The sequence below is a fragment of the Lontra canadensis genome, unplaced genomic scaffold (assembly GCF_010015895.1).
Source record: "Lontra canadensis isolate GAN:19392208 unplaced genomic scaffold, GSC_riverotter_1.0 scaffold76, whole genome shotgun sequence".
Classification (NCBI taxonomy): Eukaryota; Metazoa; Chordata; class Mammalia; order Carnivora; family Mustelidae; genus Lontra; species Lontra canadensis.
In genome coordinates, this window is record NW_022631070.1 from 5,523,525 (window position 1) to 5,550,981 (window position 27,457).

At 44.8% G+C, this 27,457-nt stretch overlaps 1 protein-coding gene and 1 pseudogene across 1 annotated transcript; one reads left to right on the plus strand and one right to left on the minus strand.

Annotated features, from left to right (window-relative positions):
• Window positions 1-1,058: 1,058 nt before the first annotated feature.
• Window positions 1,059-27,457, minus strand: RBM17 (RNA binding motif protein 17). Its single transcript, XM_032881645.1, has 12 exons — window positions 27,316-27,457; window positions 20,446-20,583; window positions 16,314-16,430; window positions 13,209-13,375; window positions 11,397-11,494; window positions 8,493-8,549; window positions 6,970-7,111; window positions 4,942-5,093; window positions 3,816-3,889; window positions 2,936-3,034; window positions 1,788-1,860; window positions 1,059-1,661 (listed from the first exon to the last, which is right to left on the minus strand). The coding sequence occupies exons 2-12, from the start codon at window positions 20,566-20,568 to the stop codon at window positions 1,558-1,560; spliced, it is 1,206 nt and encodes a 401-aa protein (XP_032737536.1). The 5' UTR covers window positions 20,569-20,583; window positions 27,316-27,457; the 3' UTR covers window positions 1,059-1,557.
• On the plus strand, window positions 26,224-27,063 carry LOC116881716 (annotated as a pseudogene).

Sequence of the window (27,457 nt, forward strand, 5' to 3'; positions counted from 1 at the left end):
CAGTTAGGTACTTGTGAGCCCCCAGGCAGCCTCCACACTCGGGATTTGGTCCGGGTGGTCAGCTCCACAGGAAGACCTGCTCGAGTCTCGGGGCTGCTGATGGTTTTATTCCTGCAAAATACTCAAGTATGCAATTCTTGGACCTTATATTCTTTATCCCAAACTTATTTAATAGAATATGTGCACCTTTATCAGAAAAACCAAGTCTTAATTTTCAGTTTTACTCAGTAAAATAATAGCACAAAAGAGAAAATGTTATTTTTTTATTTATGTTAAATAAAAACATGAGCAAATCCTTTTTTAAAAAGGGTCAGAATATTCCTTATGTCTCCAAACCATGGATGCAAAGAATTGTTGAGTGCTTTTCCCTCCACAGGGTCACAACACACTTCCATGTGGTAATCACCTAGAGACAACACAGACGCGTACTCTCCAGCCGCTGCCCCGGGAAAGTGGCACGCAGTACGTGGGCAAGCACGGACAGAACACAGGCACAGCATGTTCTGGATACACGTCCTGTGCTGGCTGGCAGTGAACCTCAGTACCAAGTATAGTCATCCGGTTTTGTTTTGTTTTGTTTTTTGTGGTTCTGCTGCATTTTTAAGCCATATATACCACCACACTTCAAAGGTACAATTTTTCACAATTCCAGAATTCTATCAACTGGCAGTACAAGTTAAGTAGCCTATGTGGCAACATTTTATAAATTCAAAATTACATATGAGAACTAACGTCATTGCGAATTTTGCCAGTAGACATGTGACCCTCAAGGAGCCACTATTTCCAAAATACAACTGGACACACGTTTACAACGTACCTGTGAATTCTAGAATCAACACATCATTTCCGACATCCACTGAGGCTATAGTAGAGTCTCTGAAAACAAGTGCTAGGTCCATGGTTTTTACACCCATCTACCCCTACACCCACCACATACCCCACAGTCTAACCTCACCAAAGAGGATTTATCCAAACAGTCATGGCAGGTTTGCAATTCTTCAACCTTAGCTCACGTCACAAAGAGTTTTCTATGACTGGAGTCAATGAGAACTTCTCTGTTAGAGAAAGCAAACATTTTCACCTTTGGCAGACTGCCAAGATGATGCTTTATTATAGAATTTATGAAGCTACAGTTTAATAACTTGCAGGTTTTATTAAAATGCATCAAAAAATGAAAGAAAAGCAAAGGATGACAATACAACCCCATATCCCAAAACTTTCTAGATTTTTTAGTGCAAGAAATGCTGTATCACTGAAGCATTTGAGAGTTCTCATGAAATCCTAGCAAAAAATGTAGTCACCTCAGAAGTGGTAATAAAAAAAGAGAAAACAACCAGAGAGGCACACAGACTGTTTTTTTTTTTTTTAAAGGATTTTTATACTATATTTAAAAAACCACAAAATAAAAAAGGGTTCAATCGACATGTATCTTAGAAGTCCTTCCAAGAGTCTCTGTATGCAGCAGCCACCCAGGCCGGCTGACGCCTTTTCTTTCTCTGCTCAGCCTGCAGCTCATTTAAGGATCATTGGAGATGACTCGTGCTCTAGTTCTTAAAATCAGACTTGCTCCGCCAAATCCAAGACCCTGAACTTATCCAAATTGTAGAAACATGCTTTTACCACCCGTCCACCAAAATACCTCCCATTCAGATCAACAACAGCTAAAAGACAAACAGAGAGAGCGTCAGTTAGTACAGGCGTCCTGTAAGGCATCGCAAGAGTGTGTTCTTAGGCTCAAGACCACAAATTGCATTCTCTTATTCTTGACACTTAGTGCTGCCACTTACCTTTAATTGCTGATTCAACCCTCTCAAATTCTAAAAATATTCGTACTGCTTCATCATCAGGGGCACCAGGAATCTGAGAAAGAAATGACAGTGTAACAGGTGAAGTTACCAATGGACATGTAGCTGAACGTGCTTCCTTCCTTAGCAGGTCCTTGTCCGGGAAGTACTGCATTTACCATCACACAAGTCTAACACCAAGGATTTGTAAGTACGATTTGCTCTTCATCAAAAACTCCGTTTCCGTCTGTTGTTTTTCTGAGTATCTGTCTATGAGAGGCACTGTCTTAGGTGCAAGCAATGCAGAGCTCAGTAAGCGGGGCGCTCTCTGACCCTGAAGCGGTCCTACACCAGCGACACCTCAACAGATGATGCGGTCATCGGACAGAATATGAAACAAGAGAGCGGCCGGAGCAGGATCCGAAACTTAATGAAAAGATCTGTGTCCAAACGGCCTCCCTCATTCACTCAAATTCCCTCGCTGGGCTCTCCAAGCAGCACCCCCCCGGCCTCCCGTTCGTTCCCAGCACACCCAACCATGCCACTCAGGAGCCCTCCTTAGGCTCCCAGAAGCTGTGACCCCACCGGGACACCTCTTCCTCCTATCCAAATCCTACCCATGCGTTTCAAGCTCAGCGCACATCTGACTGCTCTATTTTTTGTGACCAAGTCCTTTCCTCGACTCCTGTATTTATAGTGACTACTACAGAGTCTAGCAACCGCACATACCCTATTTTTACATGTGCTTGTTTCGTTGTTTCTTCAACTGAACTCACCACTGAGAGCACAGCCCACGTTTCCTGCCTCCCAAATGCATGTGGGAGGCACTAAATATACACTTGCCCAATGAAAGAAACCCAAGGCAGGTCCAACTAACTGAACTATTGGGCACATGACAGTCCTGAATCACCAAATTAAACCTCAATCATAAAATGAAACATTTTATTTCTTCACCAAAAAAATTTGAAGTCCTTCTTGTCGTCATGTTTAAAATTGTTATAACCCTGTAAGAGAAGGGTAACTAAGGAACATCTGTCACTGTCAGGTCCTAACAACACACTCACAGCACACCTTGTCTCTACTTGCTGAAAATGTGTGGTACTCTGTCAGTTACAACTTGGGTTACAAACATCAAAAGAAAACCCTCTTACTTCAAATATCACACATTTTCCAACTTTGCCATATTTTTCACACTCTTCCTTGGTTTCCGCTTCCAAGTCTTCATCTACCTCTCCTGCACCAACCATGTTCTATGAACAAAAATGAGTTAGTTCAAGTATAATTTACAAATACATAAATGAGATGAATAACTTTCTTTCACGATGGCAAATGTTCTCAATCCCAAATGACACGATGAAAATTTTCATACTTGTAGTATGCAAAAATTGGTATTGCTTAACAAAATGAAAATATGTATTTACGTTTTTTAACACGCTGAATTAAAGCAAATTATGACCTCATGGCACGTAAGAGAGTACAGATGTACACTCTTACTCCATTTACTCATCTAACTGAAAAAAAATTTTCTAAGCTTATGTGCTACTTTCAGTAGAAGTTGAAAAAGAGTGTCCTACACGGACAGATGCCCAAGTTGAACACGGCTTACCTACTGCTTGAGGCAAAAGTAAGTGTGTTTCAGGTGTGAATAACGAGCATAAGTGCATGAATACATTTATGTTGTAAAATAACAAGTGAAATAAGTAAATCTTCTGAGAAACACAACATAAAGACACACACATACATTAGGCTTCAAAGAGTAACTTGTAACAATTTCAAATATTTTAAAGCAATTACTCACTGTGGTCTTAAATACTGTACTTAGCAAAAAAACAACATTAGTGAAAAAGGAATCTAAAACATCAATCTTAATTAATGGAGTCTATCCAGGAGGATCATTTGCAAAACAAATCATTTTCGGCTTTCTTTAACTGTCACCGTTATCAGTAGGGTGGAAAGCACGCACAGATAGCCCGGAGTGGAGAGACACGCAAAAATCAAGGTGGGAAAACTGGTTTCCATTCTGCTTCTTACCCTTAGGAGGACCACTTTGGTAGGACACTTAAGTATTTCAGTTAATGGATTTGAATCTGACTTCTTGGATGCATCTGTAGCAAAACATTTAAGATGTAGGCGTGTTAGAACATCGAGTCCAAGTTACGATGACTAATTTAATTTCAAGAGTCCTTCCCACTATTTATGTCCTCAGAGTCATCTATAAGCTTTTATGCAATCAGTCTCTGAGCAAAAATGTAGCCTTATGTGTGATGAAAGTATCTGCTCCGATTTGGTACAGGTTTTTGCCATATTTCTACAAGTTTTTAGCATCTCTGATCTGTGATTTTCGCTTCATTCACCTCCTCAGTTCATGTAGCTGACAGCACGGACCACAAACCTTATGGATCAGAACCGTGGCACATGCAGTGTGGCCACAGGTCACTAGTCCAACCTAACAAGCAGCGGACTGGCCAGCCACTGGCCCCAAATCAGGGCGATTGCTGACTTCTTCCTCAGACTGCGTGTTGACAGGGCTGCAGTACAGTTTTCTTCTTTCTTTAGGAAAGGGAGCTAAACTAACATCGCCAAAATAAACTCAATTCTGCTCTAAATGGGAAGGAAGTTATGTCTGTCTCATTCCAATATGCCCTCAGCACAGAACAGAATAATCAAATGAAAATAAGACACCAAGTGCTACTTGGGGAAGGCATCATCTAGCAACAGACTGTGAAATAACATTACATCTCACAGAGGGATGGAGCTTTAAGAAAATGAGAAATCACACTTAAAATGAAAGGGCAGGGGAAAAAGTAAAGAACTCTAACAGGATGGACAAACTATATGTGGCTCTTTCATGACCTAAAAACTAACTAGGACTTCACCAGTTTAACAAGGTCTTTGCCTAGTACAAATCAGCATGAAATCACTTCTCTGAGCGCTGTTTATTTTCTGCCGGTCTCCCATCTTTTCTCCCCTGAACCTTCCTATCTCTAGGTCTGTTCTAAACAAACAGATGAGCCTCTGGAGGGTCTGTGTCCACAACACAGAGCTGGGATGCACCATAATCCCAAATTCTTGTGGACTCCAGAGAGGGCCGTCCTCTGGTGCTGGCCCGCCCCGCCCCCTGCTCCCACCCGGAAGGCGGCCTGTGGAGGAGACCCACCTTTCTCTGTGGCGTCACCCACAATGATCTTGCCTCCTCGCTTGCTTGTCTTCTCCACTGACAGTGCCGTGCTCAGTCCCTGCTCGTGCTTCCCAAGACCCTGGCCTTCCCGGAAGCCATACTTCTGCATGATTTTATGTGCTACTGTGCCACTGGAAGGAAAAGAGAAGGAGCTCTTGGACTTGAAGTCACCAGTTACAGCATAAACCAGTTTCACATCACAGCAACTCCCTTCTAAAAAGAAAGCATAAACCCCACATGGGCTTCAATGTGGTCACACAGAATTACCAACAGGTCATTCGCTAGGAGCTGCAGGGATGTTCAGGATGAAAAAAATGGAAAAAAAACAGTGCTGAAATCCTGGATATCCCAAGACCGTCTCGGAGCTAAGGAAAATGCCCATTTCCTACGAGGTTCTCTCACACCCTGTGAGAAAACGCTGCATGTCCTGCATGCCCCAGAGTCAGCCCTGCTCTACAGTTTCCGACCATGGTTTACTTACAAGTGTGCTTTCACATTACGTAAAGCACCGCATTCTTCTAGATCGTACAAAAGAGTTTCCAATGACAGCTCCAAAAGAACTCTTAGAGATCATCCATTTAACAGATGGAAAAAATATGTTGAGGCCCAGATTAGCTGACCAGCTTAAGGCTGACTAGGAGCAAAGTAAGACACTGAACTTAGAAATTCTTTCAGAGGTGCTAACGGTCAAGCAGAACTGGAACCTACAACTCGGCTCCCAGGCCACAGCTCCCTCCTTAGCACCCCACGTCCGAACTGCACTGGCAGGTGCTTCACGGGTTTCTATGGGGCCCGTGACTACTGCTATCTAAGGCTTGAATCATAAAACCCTGCTTCAAGTAACAGCATCACCTCATTGTTTCCCTTACAAATTCCACTTGAACAAGCCAACCTAGAGCAGAGAAGCCTGAGGACAGCTGAGCTACGCCACCCTCTACCTTCCTGGGGTACATGAGGAACACTTAATCCCTGTTCAAAAGGAATTCAGCAGAACAAAAACCAGCTTCATATCTGTCCCCCATTCAACACACATCCTAGGGCCAGAGCGGACATGTTCTCCATCTACGCTGCTTGTAGAGGAGACTACTGTGACCGAGGAAGTGCATTCATCTTCAAGTAATTTAATAAGCACCAATTACCCACAGAAAACAGCATGGGTCGAGGAGATGGATCCCAGCAAGACCAAATGCTGAAAACCCTCTTGAGGGCGTGAGGCCCATCCGCCTATTCCCATGGCCTGGCCCTCTCTCCAGGGGCTCTCCGAGTCAAAGCACAGGCACTCAGGGTCACTGCTGTAGTCACAGCAGCCCTGTCAGAGGCAGAGTGGAGGCCTTAGTGTCATGTTGCCTCACTGACAGCTCATAGCATGAGACACACAGAGGCAACACTGTAAAACATTCTTTAAACCAAAACGCAGGCCAAATCCAGTGGGGGTCAAAAAAACCCAAAAAAACAAAAAACAAATCCTCAAGCCCCACCAGAAAGTCAACCTTAAAACTGAATTTTATATGCCGGCAAACAAATTTTAATTATAGTCAGAATGACTAAGTGTTTTAAACCCAAACTGCAGAATCATGATCTTAAAGCAAATGGCTCATTTTATCAAGAAAAAAATGTCATTCGCCCTTTGGATGTAGCATATGTCAGCTCTAATTTGTAAGAGCTACTTTCTTCGCAAATGTTATAAAAATCAATGTAAGTAATTATCACAGAAACTGTTCCTACCTATAGACTCTAACACTGTATCGAAGTCATTCAAAACTTACATCAGAAGGCTTACTGTTGGGTCCAAAACCTACCAGTGTCAGGCCGGAACACCCTCCACAGGACTCGAGTGCTGATTCTTAAGAAGGACGCTCTGCGACCAAATACACCAGTGTCTCCCCATAAGCTCGGGAGCGCCCTCATTCCCCAACAAAAGCTGCGTCTACTGACAAGGCTGGCAACACTCCACACGGAGTCTCGTCCTTCTCACGCTACTGAGATGAGCGCACTCAGAGCCATTACCCCATGTTGGCAAGGAAGGAGTTGCCAGGTCCGGTGGGAGATCGGGGTCTGTCTTGTTCCTCATACACGGGAGGAGGGATAGCAGCTTTGGAAGACTGGGAGCGAGGTCTTGAATCCTCTTCGTAAGGGAAATCTCGGGGTACTGTTGAATAAAAATAAATCAGGTTTACCAAAATACTACAAAAGAGTTCAGAACTAAATTTACGTAGATCAGTTACTTACACTTACAAGGAGTTAAGAAAAAAACAAGTCAATCTTACAGCCACTACATGACATTTTTAAAAACCAGAGGCAGAACACTGTCTTCCTGATTCCTGCTTTGCTCCACCTGCTTTTATCTCCTCAAAAAAAATTTTTTAACGTCCTACTGAAATGTTATTCACCTTTTAAAGTGCTCTAAAATGACAATCTGTGCTTAAAACTTTAAGATGGGCAGACCCAACTAACTCTCTTCTGCTGCTCACAGCATTTTGTGTACCGGTCTTAAGATTCTACTCTTACTACCTCGTTAGCCTAGTAAATGAGGGTCTTTGTGATTAGGGACCACAATGCCAGAGCACTGAACAGGGAGGCATTTAAAAAGACCTAGATGCTTGGGTTCTATTCCCACAGACTAGGATTCTATTGGGGCTTATGGTTTGTCAGGTGTTTTCACATAAAAGGTATTTAACTATATCTTTTGAATTATCTTCTTTAAAAAGATAACATAAATTGGGCAACAGGTATTAAAAAGCACTAGGACTGGGCGCCTGGGTGGCTCAGTGGGTTAAAGCCTCTACCTTCGGGTTAGGTCATGATCTCAAGGTCCTGGGACGGAGCCCCGCATCAGGCTCTCTACTCAGCGGGGAGCCTGTCCCCTTCCCCCCTCTGCCTGCCTCTCTGCCTACCTGTGATCTCTGTCAAATAAATATATAATATCTTAAAAAAAAAAAAAAAAAGCACTAGGATGACTGTATTTTCTTGGGATAGTTTAGGTGTAGTCCAATCCAAAAGATACAAAAATGATCTAGATGCTGTATCAAAGTTCAATTCCAACCCAAATATTCTAGAATAGATCACCGGGAGAAGAAACAGCAGTGAACATGTTTTGGCAATCTAAGTAAATACAGACAACACAAGTAAGGAAACCGAACTACAAAAAAATCTAACCGAGGAAGGCACTGCCACCTTGTGGAAGGTCATGCATTTAGCAGCCTCCAAACCCCAAGAGTATGAAAACCGTAAACTGAGCTACATTAGTTCTAAGCCGACTCCAACTATGAGATGTTAGAGAAAATAAAATAAATTACTGAAAAGCAAAGCACTTCACTGCATAAAACACAAGCCTCAGCCTGGCGTGAAAACTTCTAAAGCACAGGAGTGAAGGGCGGTCGCCCCCTTGGCCTCCGTGTTGGGGCCAGAGGATGGGTTTTCAGGCCATTACCCTTTACGTGCAGAACAGCTGGCTGCTTCCAGCTAAGACTTCCCCTGACCAGGCCCCAGATGTGGGTCCGAATAACAAAGGACAAGAAACAGGTACGTACACTCTTTGTCCTTCTCTACCAGAGAAGTGGGTGGCGCAATGGCAGCTCCGCCCATACCTGCAAGACACGAATGAAGCCACCGTTAGAGGAGGAGACCCTCGGGTGCCTCACACCCCGTGCTGTACCACATCCCTTCTGGGGGGCGGGGGAGTGGACACCAGCCACCTCGTCCCTCCTGCTAACATTTACGAGTTCATCTCTGAGTCTGGGATTAAAAACACAGAAAATGGGCAAAACAGAGGCAGACAAAATTATATTTTTCACAGCAGGCATTCAAGAGCCCCAGAATACAGTTAATGAGTCAACACAAGGTAAAAGGACACAGCCCAGAGAAGGAGCAGTTACTTAGGAACCAGTAACACAACCCTCCTGAGAGTCTGCTGCCTGTGAGCTGTTTTCACAGGTGTTATCTCCTTTAGGTTTAATAGACCTTACTCCTTCGGAGGAATAACAGGCAAAGACAGAATAAAACCCAGTTGCCCGTGGCACCAATGCTCTCGCGCACGACCCAGCCCACGAGCCCGCCCACTTCCTTCCAGGGCGTCAACCACTGCAGCTGAACACCTGTTTGGAAAGGTGGGTGCTTCTGGCTCCTGGGCTGTCGCCATTCCTGCTCCTGTTTCCTGGACAGTGACGACACAACCACCAAAACAGACCCCACTTGCCACCCAGCAACTGGAGAACACGCATGGAGGACCTAAGAATTTTTCATTCAATACAAACCCTAACATGCGTATTACAACTTAGTAGCCAGTGAAACGATCAAAACAATAAAATGTCAATTTAAAAGAACTGATTACAAACCATGCGGCACCAGCGTTATGTAAGGTTTCACAAAAGCAGCTCCTCTAAAGCCGGCATACGTGCGGCACGGAGAACGTGGCCGGACTAGACAACACACTTATGAAAAAACAGGAACCTGAATAAAACATGTTCTTTCTGAAATACCTCGTATCGTTTCTTTTTCACCTTGTCACTAAGACCCAGGTGATGGCTGACTGATACTGAAAAAAAATCAGCTCTGAGTTCAGTATAAAAAATGCAGGTGAGTACTGGAAATCTGCCATGAATCTGGTTAAAATGTGAATATCGCTCTGTTAACAGCAGCATGCAGAACAGCTATAATGCCATTATTTTCCTAATACTAGACTATATGGCTCCTGTGAATATTAAAAAAACAATGTCCTTAATATAGAAAACACAGCTCCTTATCCAAAGGGCAGCCAATCTGTACGCTGGCAAGGTTAAGACAAACATTCAACCTATACACTGGCTTCTAAAACAAGTCAATTAACATTTGTTAGTTGGTAAGATAATGGATATGGAATGTTTAACACAATGCCTGACATACAGAGCGCACTCAAGTGTTAACTCTCCTCTCCATTAGGAAGACAACATAGCACCTGACTGTGCTCAGCATGTGTTTTTTTTTTTTAAATTGAGGTATAACTGACATATGGCCTGTTTCAGGTGTACAACATAACGACTTACTGTTTGTGTACACTGCGACCACAGTAAGTGTAGTTAACACTGATCATACGCGGTCACAAATGTTTTTTCTTATAATGAGGGCTTTTAAGATCTACTCTCTTAACAACTCTGAAACACGCAATATAGTTTTATTAACTACAACCATGTTGTACGTTACATCCTCATGATTTATTTTATAACTGGAAGCTTGTACCTGTTCATCTCCTTTACCCATTTTGCCTACCTCCCACCTCCATCTCTAGCAACTGCCCATCTGTTCTCTCTATATCTCTGAACTTGGTTTTTTGTGGTTGCATATAGTAAGCCTCCTATAAATACATTAAATTCATGTCTGCACTGAAAGATTAAAAATTCTAAATTACTACAGACTTGTTCCTTTCCAACTCAATCAGTATCTTAAATTTTACATTAAACCCTAACGCAGCATTGGCTGCACCCTGTGGAAGACCAGGCTTGCCAAACCACTAGTCATACGAGCACGTTCATGTACACGGACATATGCCGCAACTTTACGGTAACATGACTCTTAGGTCCCATGTTGAAGATGACCACGTGGGTTTTCAGGCACATGAAGACCTTGGATAAGCTGAACAGCGGACCTGTATTTAAACAGCAGTAATTCCCTCTGTGCCCTGGATTCCTCACCTTCAAAACGGGGATAATCACAGCTCCAGGAGCTGTGTGATGAAGCAGGTCATCTATGAAGGTGCTTATTCGACCAGTACCCGGTATCCCGTAGACAAGCAGAAGACTTACATTCCTCACTTAAATAAATCTCAACCTGTCCACCAAACTGGTCAACTAAACCAAGGAATTCCCAGCAATTAAAACACAATGAAGTTAATGTTAGAAGCAATCCATTCTCTCAAGAATGAGCACTACTTAGCTATCTAGAGATCACGAAGAACTCAGCTCTAACACAAGGACAATTCTGCCTGTGAAGTTTTAGATGGAAGGGGCCGTATGAAGTGCCTGGCTCAAATTCTTGTCGCCCTGCTCTCCACAGACCCTGAAAGAAACAAACGTCCAGGGAGGTTAAGGGATTTCCTTAGATTCATGCATGTTAGTGGCAAAAACTGTGGAAACGAGTGCCTTGACTCTCTGTTCATGCTGAAGAGATACACGGCTGGCGACAGAGAAGAGGTCTGTGTGATGCTGCTGTGGGTAAGGAAACTGGCATGTACTTAAGGTATCCCCAAGATCTCCAAGCAACACACGTGAGAAAGTGATCTCAAAGCACAAAGTGAAAACCGGATGTAGGTTAAAACTGTTAGGAAAACAAGGACTGCTGGGATTCCAGAGAGGAAATTACCCAAATCGATGTCAGCTGAACTATTTACCAAGTTGACCATGAAAAGCAAACAGCAGAATGTCACCATGTTTGAAACGCGACATGTACGTTTCACGCCTTACTTCTTTTCCGCCTCTCTCGCTCATAATCTTCATCTTCATCAGAATCTGGATCTGGTCGCCTCGAAAACCCACTAGCTTCATGTCTGTCCTTACGCCTCCTGCGATAACAAAGGCACCAAATATTCATTACAGAGGAACCAATTCAGAGATGTGAACCCAAGGATGTCACCTTGACTTGCTCTTGGCTAGAAAATACTCCAGCCCTCTCTCTCCCGCTAAACTATTAATTTAGGGGGTTGGGAAGGAGGCACATGTGCAAATAACTGGCTGAAGACTAAATTTCGTAGAAGTGAGCAAAGTGAGAAAAATCCAAAAGATTAAACTGAACAAATTTAACAGACACATGGATGTAAGTAGCAAGAGAAAAGTTTCCTTGATGTTTACCTCTTTGGATTTAACGCGTATCAACAAAGGTAATATAATTAACATTCAATATTTATAAAATAAGAACTACAAATAAAGCCTTTTTACCCATACCTTTAAAAAATATAAATAAAAGATGTATATAGGCTTTTCAAAATTCCATCTGGCTCAAAATTAGTTAAACTTAAGAAACATTTTAAGTATTTTATCTTTTAAATTAAGCTCTACTGCCCAACATGGGGCTTGAACTCATGACCCTGAGACCAAGAATCACACGCTCTACTAACTCAGCCAGCCAGGTGCCCATAATGTTTCAAGTATTTTAAATAGTTGATTCTAGAAGAACAGGAAAAATGTCCAATTATTCAACTCCAGATTTCTAAGTTACTTTTTTAACAATTCACCTAGAATGTTTACTTCCAAGTTTTCTGCATCTGGACGTGAAGTCTGCTCTAGCGTTTGCTTTCACACTGGAACGTAAGGGCAGGCGCACTTTGGCGATACTGCTGGTTTGGCTCCAGACCACCACAGTAAGGCCGATATTGTAACAAAGGGAATCAGAGTTTTTGGTTTCCCAGTGCATAGAAAAGTTATGTTTCCACTATCCTGGAGTCTGTTAAGTGTGTAACAGCACTAAGCCTTAAAAAAAAAAAGTATATCCCTTAATTAAAAATATTGCTAAAAAAGGCCAACCACCCTCTGAGTTTTCAGCAAGTCATAATCACTGATCCTATCACCATAACCAATCGAATAGTGGAAAAGTCTGAAATACTGTGAGAATTACCAAGTAATAGAGACATGAGGAGAGCAAATGCTCTTAGAAAAATGGCCCTGAGGGACACCTGGGGGGCTGAGTCAGGGGAGAATCCAGCTCCCGCTCTCACCGTCAGGAGACGGAGCCCGATGTCAGGCTCCACGCTCGGCACAGACTGCTTGAGCCTCCTCTCCCTCTGCCCCTCCGCCCACTTCCACACGCACTCTCCCTCTCAAATACGTCATCTTTAAAAAAGAAAGAGAAAGAAAACGGTGCTGATGGATTGGCTCCTACAGAGCTGCCATTTTAAAGATCGATTTATTGGCGGGGGAACAGGAAGGGGAGTGGGAGAACCTCAAGCAGGCTCCGTGCTGAGCGTGCAGCAGGAGGCAGGGCGCCCGCTCAGGACCCTGAGATCAGAACCTGAGCCAAAAGCAAGAGTCGGATGTTCAACCAAATGAGCCACCCAGGTGTCCACCACAAACTTTTAATTTGTAAAAAATACTACCTCTGCAAAGCACAATAAAATGAGGTATGCTTGTACAAAATCTTAAAAACAGACTGATTCCTTCTGATGACTGCTTAGAGCAACCAGGAAAACTAACTTCAGCCTTACAGGCAGAACAAAGGTTCACTCATTAATAGCACAATGATACTTCAATGTAAAAAATCCTCGAATCCAAACAGAGCCTTACTTTTCTCTCTCTTCTATTTCTTTTTGTCTTTCCAGCTCCCGCTGTCTCTGTCGTTCCTCTCTTTGGCGTTTCACTACTTTCTCATAATCATTAGGAAACATGGGATCATATTCATCAGCTAAAGGAATCAAAACTTCTCCTGCAGAAAATCCACTGGGAACAGGATCCTGAGGAAGGTAAAAATGCCAGACCATGTATCATCCTCATGTTTTAGAATTTTATTCACAGTCAAAGAATATGAGCATTAGGAGGGGCTTTGCAGACCACCCATCTGCCTCCTTTGTTTTATAGACAAGGAAACAGAAGCCCAAGGAGGGTTAGTGACCTGACACGGCCACACAGTAGGTAGCTATGTAGCAGCTGAACCAAGAGTTCCCTGCTCAGTTTAGTATTAATTCCATAAATACCTTAGGGCATCTTGTTGCAATTCCTAAACAAGCTGCCACCATCTAAAATTTCAAGCAATACATTTGACTCTTTATAATAAACAATGAATATTTTTATTTTAATATGTCTCTCTGAAAACTTAAATAAATAATCCATGAATAACAATCATTCCTGTGGTCATTTAACAGACTAATTTTAGATTCTGCTTACATGGAAACATGATATATTCAGAATTCGCAATAAAAGGCAGAAAGGCTTTCTGAAGCCCTTTGGAATACACATCCCTTTCCACGTGCGCTGCATTTCAGGAACTGAGTCTGGCACAGGTAGACAGAATTCCCTTCATCATTCATTCTCTTAGGGTCCGCTAAGATCATTTTGCATTTTTCTGTATATTTAGAAACTGAGGCTACTCTTTGAGAGAAAAAAGGTAGCCTTAAAGAAATCAGAAAAACAAAAGGTAGACAGAGCACAGCTGACCTGAAAACGGGGACCTAAACCTCCACACTTTCATGTTAGTTTTCTTAGCATAACTCCTCCTCAGTTATCTGTGAGAATGAGATGCCTTAATTGGTCTCCACAGACACCCTGCGCAAGCACAAGCTGGGACTAAGGTCTCTGAGGGCTCACCCTGTACCGCCTGCAGGAAGGACACTGCCCACACTCACAAAGGCAGGACAGTTGTTCGTAAAATGTATTTGAACACAAGACTGATGTGATACAAAGAGCTTATGTCCACCATCAATGGATCTAAATCCCATCATTCCTGCATTACACGGTTCCATCTGATGTTTTGTATTGTAAAACACGCATTTCAATGCTTCCTTAGAACTAAATATCAGGAACCATGATGTCCTATGAGTATATGAGAAAAACAGCTATAATCAGCTTCAGGCCTGAACAGTGGAAAGGTTACACAAATCTATTTAAGGAAAGGTTCCCAAAGCGTAGTTACGAATATGCATTCATATAAAAGACATTTTAAAAAACACAGAGGCACATGAACAAGATTTCCTTTCAGTTATTATTCAGACAGGACAGAAACTAACAATTAACTATTCAATTTATATAATACTATCACCACAGAGTTTCAGACAAAACTAATTGTCAACATCAAGGTTAATTCTCTGTCATTTCAAAATCTGAAAGTAAACAACTTTTACTGTATAAATCCTGCTGAGTGGAAATGAGCCATCATCTCGAAATGCTATCAAGAGTAAAGTGATCTGTCCAATTTTTTTTTTTTAAAAGATTTTATTTATTTATTTGGCAGACAGAGATCACAAGTAGGCAGAGAAGCAGGCAGAGAGAGAGGAGGAAGCAAGGTCCCCGTTGAGCAGAGAGTGTGACGTGGGGCTCGATCCCAGGACCCTGGGATCATGACCTGAGCAGAAGGCAGAGGCTTTAACCCACTGAGCCACCCAGGTGCCCCCAAATCAGTCCAATTTTTAAAAATTTAAACGTTAACACCCCAACGCTGGAGAAACTAAAACACTCGTATGCTGTGGGGATATCACAGAATCTAGACACAGTTAACAAAAGACAGTGAACCAGTTTCTGATGAGATGCAGTCAGGGAAAATTAGGTAGATAATCTGTGGGGTAAAAATGCTGACTGACGAAGAATCCCCAGAAACATCTCCACTGAGGGATCCCTTTCCTCCTCGACAGACGATCAGCCTGCAGGACCAACACCCATTCTTCTGGCCCAGAAGGCTCAGGATAAAGGCAAATGAGGGGAGCAGATTCAAACCCAGAACAGTCTGGACTAAAACTAAATACAGGAAGGAGGGGTCATGCAATTGGGACTGTGTCTCAGATTCATTTGCGTTCTTTCTAATGGGTGTGGGGGTACGGGGTGAGAAGAGGATCTTGCTAGAAAGAGCAATAATAGCATATCCTATTTATTAACCTTTTGGTCATTTTTCATTAAGCCATTTGTGCGCACAGTCTCATCACACTCCTGCAGTCACACTGCTTGACTGCCACCTGCGGAAGGATGGAAGTTCCCTGACGGTGGGCGTGATTTTAACCACAGTCTACGCTGAATTCACTTACCCCCCATTCTGTGTCATCTGAACTATGTTCTCTGATATCTTTGTCCAGATCCTCCCCATCCTCACTAACCCGTTTACAGAGCTGATGATGTCTGTTTCTTTGTTTTCAAGATGATGTAAAATCGCTGAAGGTAATCAAGGTTCGGTTGACAGAATTTCAACCTTTTCTCTATTTTCATCCATGATAAGACGATAAGCACTAACATTCCTTTTTGATAGCAGAAATTAGAAACAACCCATATATCCAGCTTTAAGTGAACTAAATAAATTATAGTATACCCATCTGAGGAAGTACACTGAATCCATTAAAATGATCATACAGTCCTGTACTTTTTAACACAGACGGTCACCATAAATAGAGTGAGAAAATCAAGTCAGAGAACAGTAGATAGAGGAGGCAGAGAATGGAAAGCTATTCCAAAACATAAACGTTTTAACTTCTAGAGGGTAGGAGTGAAGTCCTACTGTTTTCCTTTCTGCATCTCTCCAGTTTCTGATTTTTCTATGATGCACTATTTTACATTCAATACTAATTTTTAAAATTCAGTTGGAAAGGACACTGGCTAGCCTACAAAGACCCACTGAGGGGGACCGTGCTCTGAGGACACGCAGGTGAAACAGGAGAGCCCACTGGAGGGTGGGGGGGGGGGGTTAGGGCTCACCTTCAGGCCAGCTGCGACGTGTGGGGGGGTATCCACGATCTGCCGGTCGTCTGAAGAGCCACCTCGCTTTAGGTCGATAACTGGGGCGAGTACTGTACTCTGTTTCGTTCTCTGGCTCTAAAATCATGGAAAACAAAAGGACACTGAACCTTCAAACTAAAACTCATACTGTTTGTAATAAAGCTTCGTGGTCTCTGTAACAAGCCTTCTCCAGATATGAGAAAAGCAATCTTAAAACAACAGCCTTTTAATTCAGTTATTACCATTACCACATACCAATTACTGTAGCGTTTTTTTAACAACACAAATTTCCTCTATTTTTATAAAAGGTTTACAGTAAGCTTGGTTTCTTTTATTTAAATTTGCATATATATAATATACGAGAAAAGCTCTAATGCTGATTTTCCCTCTGAGCACAGGAGGGCAAGTCTGTAACGGCACAACACACTCGGAGTGGTGGGTGTCTTTCACCACGAACAGGTGTGTCTGTACATCCTCAGCAAAAGATACTTTCGGATTAGGAGTTTTCCCTTCCCAGTTGAATCTAAACTCCTACCTCTTTTATTACGAACCCACAGAAAAAACTTTAAAAAGAGAACAATCCTCCTTCATGTCCCAGCAGCCACTGTTCCCACGTTTCCACATTTTCTTCACCGTACACGGTATCTTGCACTAAACCATCTGAAAGGAAGTTGGAGACTCACAACACTTTCCCTTAACCTCCCCAAACTACAGACTTTCTTTTATGTAAGCACAGTACTACCACCACACCTAGTAAAATCAATAATCCCCTGTACCATTTCCCATCCAATTTACACTCAGGTTTTCTAAACTGTCCCCTAAAATGACACTTAAATAGCTGATTTTATTTTGAACCAAAATCACACCAAAGTTCCACAACTCATTTGATTGTTAAATCTCTCAATTTAGAAAAGATTCCTTTCCCAGCGCAGAGCCTCTGTCTCCTCTTTTTCCGGCCCCTGTAAAATGCCGCATGTTCTAGACCAGTCTGATAACTTCCTGGTGGTCTAGTTTCACTTACTTCTCTACGCCCTATAATTCCGGAAAACCGAGTGCCTCCCAGGTGCGGTGCTGGGCTCCGTTTGGCCCCAGCGCTGCAGCCCGTGGGGTCGGGCTGTCCGGAAGCAGCGCGAACCTCAGATGGGCAAGGGCAGTGACCATCTGGTCTTGTGCTTACGAAGCTTCGACCCCCCTGTGCAATTTAAAGGGTTATAGGTTTTCACTGTTATTACTACAAAAGGCTCAAACTAAACCACCATCCCTCTTGAATTTACCAGTGCTTATAATGTTAAGGAAACAAGCTTAATCCAATCATTAAACACAAAATCCACCAATGAAATACCATAGTTGAGAGGACAATGAGGGAGATGATCAGAACCATGTACTCTTCTATCATCCCACAGATGAGAGCACAGCTCCATCTTTCGGTTTTATGTAAAATTTTCTCCACCAAACATCTTTACAGGTTTGGTTAAGCCAACCTAGTACTGAGTAATTTATTAGTCAATTAAAGCTATGAGAATCAATGCAACGTACCTTAACTTCCCTTCAAGAACAAAAAAAATACTAACTTCACACAGCAATCTCAAAAAGATGTAAGAAAGTTAGCAGAAATGATTTCACAGGCCAGTTTTTATTCTGACCTATCTTTTCAAAACCCATCTGAAAGCTCAAGAGACAACCTCGTAGCTAACGTCACTCTACTGGAGAAGGGAAAACCTGGCAGGCGCAAATTAAACTGAGGCAGATGCTACATAGGATGTCCGAGTCTAGACTCCTGCTTCTCAGCATCTCACACTTTTTCACGTGAGTGAAGTAATAGCACACAAAAATCGGTATGTGATGAATAAATTTCATTAAATTTTTTAGTACATTTCTTGAAAGGATCTATTTTCTGAACTGTATTTTATATAAGCTAGTTTTTAACCTACAGGGTGTAAACATGCTCTGACTGGAGAAAGAAGTGATCCTGAAGTTACACTGGGCAGGAGAAAACAAACTGGTTAGATTTTTAAAATTTGGCTGCAAGTGATCTCTGAAGCTGACAATATTTACACTGGTAGTTAAAGAATTAGCCCGGTTTTTAATCTGTGTACACCCAGTACAGTCTGACTTCTCTTCTGCTTTGTTATTCCCCATTGACCTAAGACTGTTCACTAGTTACATCCACTCAGTCTAACTGAATTTACGTCCTTAAGTGTGACACTGCTCCTTACATCCAGTGCCATCTCACAAAAGGGAGTATCAGGCCTTGAAGAATGATACATGAAACGGTATAAAACCTTATTCCTAGATCTCGTGTGCAGAGTAAAAATTACATGAAATTCAGAAAGATTTAAAAAACTTACCAATTTAAAAAAATTAAAGGGAAAAATAAGACTTCCTTTGCTAATCTTCCCTTCACATAGGGTGAAAGTTTAAAACAACAAAATTCTGTCTCTTTAAAAATACTGACATAAAAAAAAGTGCATCTCGTCATGATGAAGATGAAAAAGACAAAAACCCTCATCACGAGAGCTGACAAAACAAACTAAAATTTTCAGACACTGTTGCTTTACCTGTGGGTATCCTGATCCTAAAAACCTTCCATAGCGCTAAGCACTCACAAGAGCACTTCAATACGAGCACCGACTGAGGAGGTGGTAAAGGAAAAGAAAAATAATTCCAGAACCTTAAGAAAACGTTTATGATGTAAAATTCCAAACACAAAATGTAAAGAGAAAAGGCTCATGAATCCTTAAATCTCTCTGACCCAGCGACACCAGCTACTGCATTCTGGGTGACTCCTCACCTTCCCGGCCCCATAGTGGATTAATTTAAAGCAAGTCCCCTAAATTGAAACTTTTTTTTTTTTTTTTTTTTAAGATTTTATTTCTTTACTTGAGAGAGTGAGAGAATGAGAGGGGAGAGGGTCAGCAGGAGAAGCAGACTGCCTGCTGAGCAGGGAGCCGGAGGCGGGACTCAATCCTCCTGAGATAAAGGCAGTCGCTAAACCAACTGAGCCACCCAGAAGCCCCAAATTCAAACATTTTATCAGTAAATATTTCAATAGATCTCTAAGGCAGGTTTTCTTAACTTCTTGTTTCATTATTGCTTTCCCCTCAAGAAACTTTTTTTTTTTTTAATATTTATTTATTTGAGAGAGAGAGAGGGAGACAGTGAGAGAAAGCATGAGCGAGGAGAAGGTCAGAGGGAGAAGCAGACTCCCTGTGGAGCTGGGAGCCTGATGTGGGACTCGATCCCGGGACTCCAGGATCATGACCTGAGCTGAAGGCAGTCGCTTAACCAACTGAGCCACCCAGGTGCCCTCAAGAAGCTTTTTAATACCTTCTTCCCTGCCCATAAAACCTCACCACAGATGTACTATGTATCTGTTCACGTACCTGATGTGTGTCTGTGCTCCACACATAGAAAGAGCAGTGTTCACCCCATTAGGACAATATTCACCCCCTTCAGGGGCATAGAGCCTCCACTGGGGTTATACGCTCTAAAACAAGGGCCTTAAGAAACAAGCAAATCAGATACCATTCTCGTTCCTACGAGTGTAGTACTCAGTGGATAACTGTGTTCGGAACGCCTTGTATGTCATTCAGTTTCAAAGCTGTCACCAGTGCCCACCACGTATACAACAGGAACAAGCCAATTCCTCCCAGTGTACATATGCCCGACACATCCAGACCAGTCTGAGCCGGCACTAAGGCAAACAGACTATGAATTCCTGCACAGCCTCACTCCTCCATGTGCCACCTTCACGCCACCTACACCAACAGCAGACTCCTAGGCCCGGACCCAGGAACACAGCTAATGAAGCAACATTTCAACCACATTTTCGGCCAACCTCAGACATACGGACTGAAGCCTAAAAACCAGTGTCATTGCTGGAAACAGTCCTGCTTTTTCCTTCATTCTGATTCCCTGAAACGGTTCTATTCCCAGGACTGGAGAAGCACAATCCCTTAAACTCCGTACTTCTCCGCGCCCAGGGCCTCTCCCCGCAGACACGTTTGCCCTCCGCATTTGAAACACAGGCAGAGGAGAAACCGAAGTACCCGTGCTCCTGAGGAGGAGCGTGCTTTGTAGATCTTGCTCCCACGGTGGGGGGGCATCTTACCTTGGCCTGCGTCAGCGCTGCCTTCTTGACCTGAAGCTGGGACTGCAGAAGTTTGAAGTTTTTGGACCAGCCTTCCGTTTTTGAATCACTGGTCTCCACTCCCAGGTCATCGTACAGGGACATCTTTCCAGTTTAATGCTGAAAGGCAAGGGAGATGAGGTTTAAAGAATGCAAAATACAGGAAAGATGTCACATCTTTCCAAGTTAAAATAACTCAGTATCATGGAATTTTAAAGGTGAAGGGTACCGGGCGAGAACACCTTGTCCAGGAAGCTTCAGCGCTTCAGCAACAGGAGCCAAGACGTCGATGCTGCCAACCACTGCCCCTTCTACTGCCGGATCCGCGTGTTAGTTTACAAATAAACTTGCAGGATCAAGTAACTCACGAGTGAAATCATGCTGCACTATTGCATATAGCGATTATTAATAATTACATGTTGTCAATTATATGTATCCAATTTTTTTTTAAAGATTTTATTTATTTATTTGACAGAGAGAGATCACAGTAGGCAGAGAGGCAGGCAGAGAGAGAGGAAGGGAAGCAGGCTTCCCGCTGAGCAGAGAGCCCGATGCGGGGCTCGATCCCAGGACCCTGGGATCATGACCTGAGCCGAAGGCAGAGGCTTTAACCCACTGAGCCACCCAGGCGCCCCATATGTATCCAATTTTTAAAAGTTATTTTTTGTCTCAACAAAAAGGAGAAAATGTACAACAGTGCACTACCAGGTTGACTTAGCACTATTAGCTGTGTTTTATAAAGAAGAAACCTAAACATATGCCTAGAAATTTAAAGAAAAACAGAAATGACATGATGTGACATCACGGATGCTGTATTTTCATAAATCCCGAATGATTACTGAGGAGAGCAGAGAGCAGATCATGAACAGCCTGACTTCCTCGTATTCCACCAAGTTGAAGTTTATAATCTCTGAGAACACTGATTACTAGGATAATCAATAATCTACAGTAAGTGATCAATACATAATATCCTCGCTGACAACAACAGAAAAAGCCCGAGTTCCCACTCAGGCAGCCTTACTGGAGAAGCCTACTAGATGGCAGCATCAAAGCCCAGCCTCCTACAGAACTGGGACTCCGCGCGATAAATCTGCCCAAGGTCACGGTGGGAAGACCCATTTCAACCCGAGTCATGGGAACAGCACAACCTGAATCCTTACTGTCACCTTTTTAAAAAACTCAATGTTCTGCGTGAAACCACAACAGAGACCACTTCCCAAAATTTAAAAAAAAGAAAAAAAAATCAATCTCTTTCTCACAGATGGAAAGAGAAAAAAAACTTCACGGAAATCCCGAAATTGCACAATTTTCAGCATGGGTACTTTCTGATTTATGGACACATTCCAAAAACTCTTGTCAGTTCCCAGGTCCAGACAGCATTTTGCCATAGAAACTGCGTTAAAACAAATCCTGTTTCGCCTGTGTCCGTCTCGCAGAAAGAGCGGGTAATACAGACGAGAAGGCAAGTATTTCATCCTCCCCAGTTGTGTCTGACTCAGGGCAAAAACTTCTCTCCGGCACGTTACACTTCTCCGTCCTCCAGGACCCTGCCACCGCAACATCCGGGCCAAACCTGGTCCCACTCTGTGTGGGGCGGCGACCAACATGAGCCCCCGCCACCCCCGCGAGGGGCCGGTCTGGGTCTGAGCAGAGCAGCTCTTGACCTGGAAGTCAGGGCCCAGGCTACGGCTGCCGCTTTTCGGTTTCTTCTCTCCCTTAATATTCCACCCTCAGACTACCTGCAAGCTCTCAGGTTTGAGGTCTGATGAAAGGCCCCCCAGGCAGTCCAGAAACGGGGATAAAGGAGAGCCCAGGGCGCTGGCGGCCGCTGCTGCTCTAACGAGTCACCCGCAATCCGCGGCGAGCTTGCGCGTTGTCCTCAGCAGGCCTCCGTGACAACTACCCGCTCGGCTGACGGCACGAACAAAGAATTTCCTAGACAGCGTCTCTAACAGGGAAATAAATGCCCGCTGCCTGCAGTGCCAGACAGAGTGAGCGTTTTACTCAGGAGCCTGGGTAAGCCGAAGTCACTGAGGCGACAGAGAAACAGCAAGGGAAGCCCCTGGCGGCCACTTCAGAACCCGTTCTAATCCACACTCTGGTACAGCCCACGAACACCCGGATCCAGTCTGCTCAGTCCGCTGCTCCCTCCCCAGACCACGACACGTCTGACCCACACAGAGCTGAAAAGGGAGGCGGGCCACTGCACAGGTAGGGCTCTAGTTGCAAACCCCTTCCGAGCCATCCTTCCAGGAACTTCTGGCCAACACGAGCGCGCAGAAGCGCACTGCACCAGAGAACTTCAGAGGCTTTCTTGCACCTTCCGCAGAGCCCACACGGTATTCGGAACGAATCGCTCTTATCTAAATTAATATCCTTACACTTACATTTCATCTGAAGAACTCTGAGCAAAGCAAAGAAAAACAACGCTGAATGTCCAGCTTGCTCCTGTGGTTCTCCAACTACTTCAAGAGCGACATGCACCTTTCATCCAACCTCTCTACCGGTCTGGGCTCTCTTCATCCAAATAGTCACTAAACCAAAGCCTAGTTAAACTGTGGGTTCATTTGTTTTCTCTTTATTTTCATAAAGGCGAGGGAAGACAAACACATCCTGGGAAACAAATATAAACGACGAAGCTTTCAGGGAAATTTCAAACAAAGATAAATTACCAAACTTGGTTTGCAACCCAAACTCTACTTCTTCCTGCACTTCTTCATAAAAAACTTCAGAACCTCATCAAAAACGGTATTTACAAATATGTTTGTGCCAACGGAAATAGGTTAACCAAATACCCACTGAACTATGAAGGGAAAAGATTAGCTTATCCATTTCTGCATCTCCGATTTCTGGCACAGGGTAGGAATTCAATAAACAAACATTTGCTGAGACACTAGTAATTAAGTCAAGTCTGTGCAGCCGCGTGAATCAGCAGTGAAGTGACACAAGGCCCGAGGTCCCACTAGAAAGCTAGAGACAGGCAAAAGGTCTGGAGACAGACGGTGCTACTGGCTGTACAGTGTGTACGTACCTACTGCCACAGTCCCGCACACTTACAACGGTTCGAATCCCAAGTGGTGTGTGTCATACACTTACCACACACAAACGAAAGACTAGGTGAACAGGAGGGAGAAGCCGCAGCGGAGGAGAGGGCATGAGGTGACAGGCTGCTGACGGACACCAGCACATCTCCTTACCAGGAAGCGTAAACTTTCATGGAATTATTTCCCCACATTTGGGGGCGAAAAGAAAGTCAAACGGTCCAGAGGATCTGTTCCTCCACCAGAGTTCTTCCACCCAAGAATCCAGTATTTAGCCAAGATTTCACGGCTGAATTAATGAGGTCCCACAGGGCCACACTTCCAGCGACTCCACTTCCAAATCAAAGGTGCTCTGCTGACAACCCCGTCTGATCTGCCTCCCTCCCCAAGCTTCGAAAATCACTATGCAGCAGAATCTTATGTTCATCTAAACCTCCGTTTCTGTCCTCAAAACTTTCAAAAACACACTTCAAGTATTAGAAACTGATGTCATCTCCCAGCATCTGCCGCTTTTCTGCTAACACAGAGCTTACAGATCAGATCTGTTAATCACAGTAAATGAGGAAGAGCTTTCTTCACTTTTCTCGCTGGAGCAGAACTTCAAATCCACAGACCTGGACTGATCTGAGCAATGACACACTCATTATCCATCCACACAGGCACGGACTGCTTTTCATTACTGTAATGCTACAGCACCGCTGAATCTGCCGAAAGAGTCAAAATCTGCTTCCTGATGCCCACCCCCTCCCCATCCCATTCAAGTGATTTCTCCAGCCCAGGGGTGGGCAGTACCCTGCATCCCATTCCCACTGATTCCGGACTATTCTTTTACATAATGTGATTTCCTTAAAAGGTTGCACATCGTGATTTCAGCTGTTTGGAGCACGTCTAATACAGCAGTTGATTCGTTCACTCTTCCCACTGCAGTCAGGGAAATGTAACAAGCACCGACGAGACTGCCCCGCACGTGAACTTAACCTAATGACTGCTGAGACGTTAGAGGGCAGAACACATTTACTTCATGAACTCTAGTGCCAGGTAATAAAACCCAGCGCTAACATTTGGATACACTTCAAGCCAGGGTCAAATACAAACACGGACCCGAGACTTTTACAACTTTAAAATACCTGTTACTTTTGTATGGTAACACCAGGCTTTGATCAACGCGTCTTTCTTGACACGCCGTTTTTTTTTTTTTCCTTAAGAAGAAACACAGTAAACACAGTTCTGCCAGAAGAACGATGACTTGATAAAATTCTACCTAAGCTGGCAAAGTATTTTTTTAAACATGCAACTAGGAGAAAAAACATGGAACGAGTCCTCTCAGAAGCAGCCCACCTAGCTCACCTCTCACGTGATCGCTGAAGCCTTCGGTGACTGCCACCCCCACATAAACTCTTCGTCTTCAGCGTGTTTCCCCTGAACACACTCGGAGCAACTCCCATAGGTTACGCTGCCTGCTAGGTGACATGCCTGTTTCTTCCCTTTCTCAAGCCCCTTAAAAGGGCTGTTTTTGTCTTCATCTTTGTATCTCCAGCTGAACACCATGCTTTGAACACTGTAAGCACTTTGTAAATATTTTCTAAATGTTATCAAGTGCACCTACTTAACTGACATTATCAAACAATAAGATCTTCAGATCGACCTTTTAAGGACACAACTTATTTCACACACTTATTGACATAAGTGTGCTGAATTTTAAGTTGCATACCGTCATAATGGGAGAAAAACCACCACCACCATACCACGGAGTCGAAGTCCGAGTTCTGAGCACCTAAAGCAGCAGCATGGTAAGAGACCTTTTAAAAAAACCATTAAATAGATACTCATGTAACATACAGCAAAAATGAAGCCTAAAGGGGCGCCTGGGTGGCTCAGTGGGTTGAGCCGCTGCCTTTGGCTCAGGTCATGATCCCAGGGTTCTGGGATCGAGCCCCGCATCGGGCTCTCTACACGGCGGGGAGCCTGCTTCCCTTCCTCTCTCTGCCTGCCTCTCTGCCTACTTGTGATCTCTGCCTGTCAAATAAATAAATAAAATCTTTAAAAAAAAAATGAAGCCTAAAGAACATGGGAAAGTATGTACAGACAGAAAGGAAAAGGAAGGGACTACGGGGCAGTGCATGTTGATGTTCACAAAAAATATAGGTAATAAGCAATGAAAGAAATCTGCCCAGTTGTAAAACTTCCAACGGCTTTTTAAAGAATAAAAACATTTTCCCCCTGTATGTCCACCTCTGACACCCTGGTTACATCCCTTCTTAGGCTGGAGAGTCTGGCAACAAAGTCCAAGAGAGTCGCCTGGAATGTGGGTGTGTAACAGTCCGTCCTCCACCATCCACTGTTATGTCGGCCTTAGGGGATTACTAGCCCTGGATGTTACCTGAAGATAACTTAAAACAAACCGGGGAAAAAAGAAATGCATTCTGCACGTTCACGGCTGGGAATACACCAACAACCCCCCGCCCCAGTTCTTGTTTTCCATAAAGGCGATCTTTAGTTATCACAGAACTCCCCCGTCGCACAGCTTTCCGCTGATAACAGTCCATCACACCCTGTCATACTCCTGTCTCACAACCTACTCGCTCAAAGCTGTACCGCAGGCCGCACGTCTCTTAAGAAAATTCTAAAACGCACCTTCTGCTTAAGTTCCTAATGCACTACCCCCCATTCCTCAAATATCTCTGTTACGGTGAAAATGGCGGTGACCTGTATCCCCTAAATGTGCGGAAACTGAGGTGCATCCTTTAAAAACTCCACCTGTCGCCAGGAGACACAGTGCTCACCGGCCCTTCTCTAGGACACGCGACTTTCCACCCGGAGGCCTGGCTCCAGCAATAAGGGCCTTCAGCGTCTGCCCTTGACTGACTTCTCTCGAGCCCACCCGACTAGCCGCTCCTCGAAAGCACCCTACCTGCAGTTTCCAGAATGCGCTACGGTGCTCCTCCCCGGCTACCTTTACACTTCTGTCCTCCGCAGCGAGCCTTTCCCCGCTCGTGCGCACCTCCCAGACTCCGCGGTAAGCATTACCCGCTCCGGGAAGCCTCGGATCAAGCCGGGCACGGGTTCTTACTCAACGCCTGTTTCCCCAGAGCCCAAACCCCCGGAGAGTAGGAACCCAGTCTTCCTCATCCCGCGTCTGCTGCTCAGCGCACAAGGTCCGGGCCAGGGCAAATGTCCCAGGACCAAGCCTGCGGCCGGAGCGTCGGGGCTACCACACCGCCTTCACAAGGTCAGGGGCCGAGGCCGCCGGAGCTCCGCCTCCCATCGCCCGTCCAGGCGAACCCGCGTCTCAGAGAGACGTCAGCAGCCGGAGTCCCCCGGCCCGCCGCTTCCCTGCTCTCCGCTCCCCGGGCGCTAGGGGCGGGCACAAGCGTGCTGGGCCACAGGTGACACAAGCCCGGCGCCCAGGGTCGAGGCCCCGGGCAACTTTCTCAGAACAGGACCGACGGAGAGGGGAAAGGAAGAAAGCAGCAGGGCAGCGTGCTCGGGTCGGAGCGAGGAAACGCCCGGACAGGAAAGGGAAGAACAGGAGGACCGGGAGAGCTCCAGGGCCCGGTGACCCGACGCACATAAAGGGAGGCGGCGGCGAGCGCGAGGGGAAACACGGCGGGTCGCCCGCCGCCGGGGCCGCGGGCCCGCCTTCCGGAGGCCAAGGGCTCGGCGGCTCCCGGGCATCCGGCCCGGGACCTCTCGGCCCCCTCACTGCGCGGCCTAAAGCCGCGGCCTCGCATCCAGCGCCGCCCGGGGAGGCGCTCCCGCCCCGGCTCCCCGCCAGGCCGCCCGTCCGGACGCCGCCGGGGGAGCCACTTACCCGGCCCGCCCGGCCGACTCTCCCCATGGGCCGCGGCGGCGCACCGGGGCGAGGCGCCGCGGACAGGGCGGGCTGGGCGCACTCGGCGTAAGCCCGCGACCGCAAGACCCGAACCGGCGCCAACCCCTACGCCGAGTCCGCA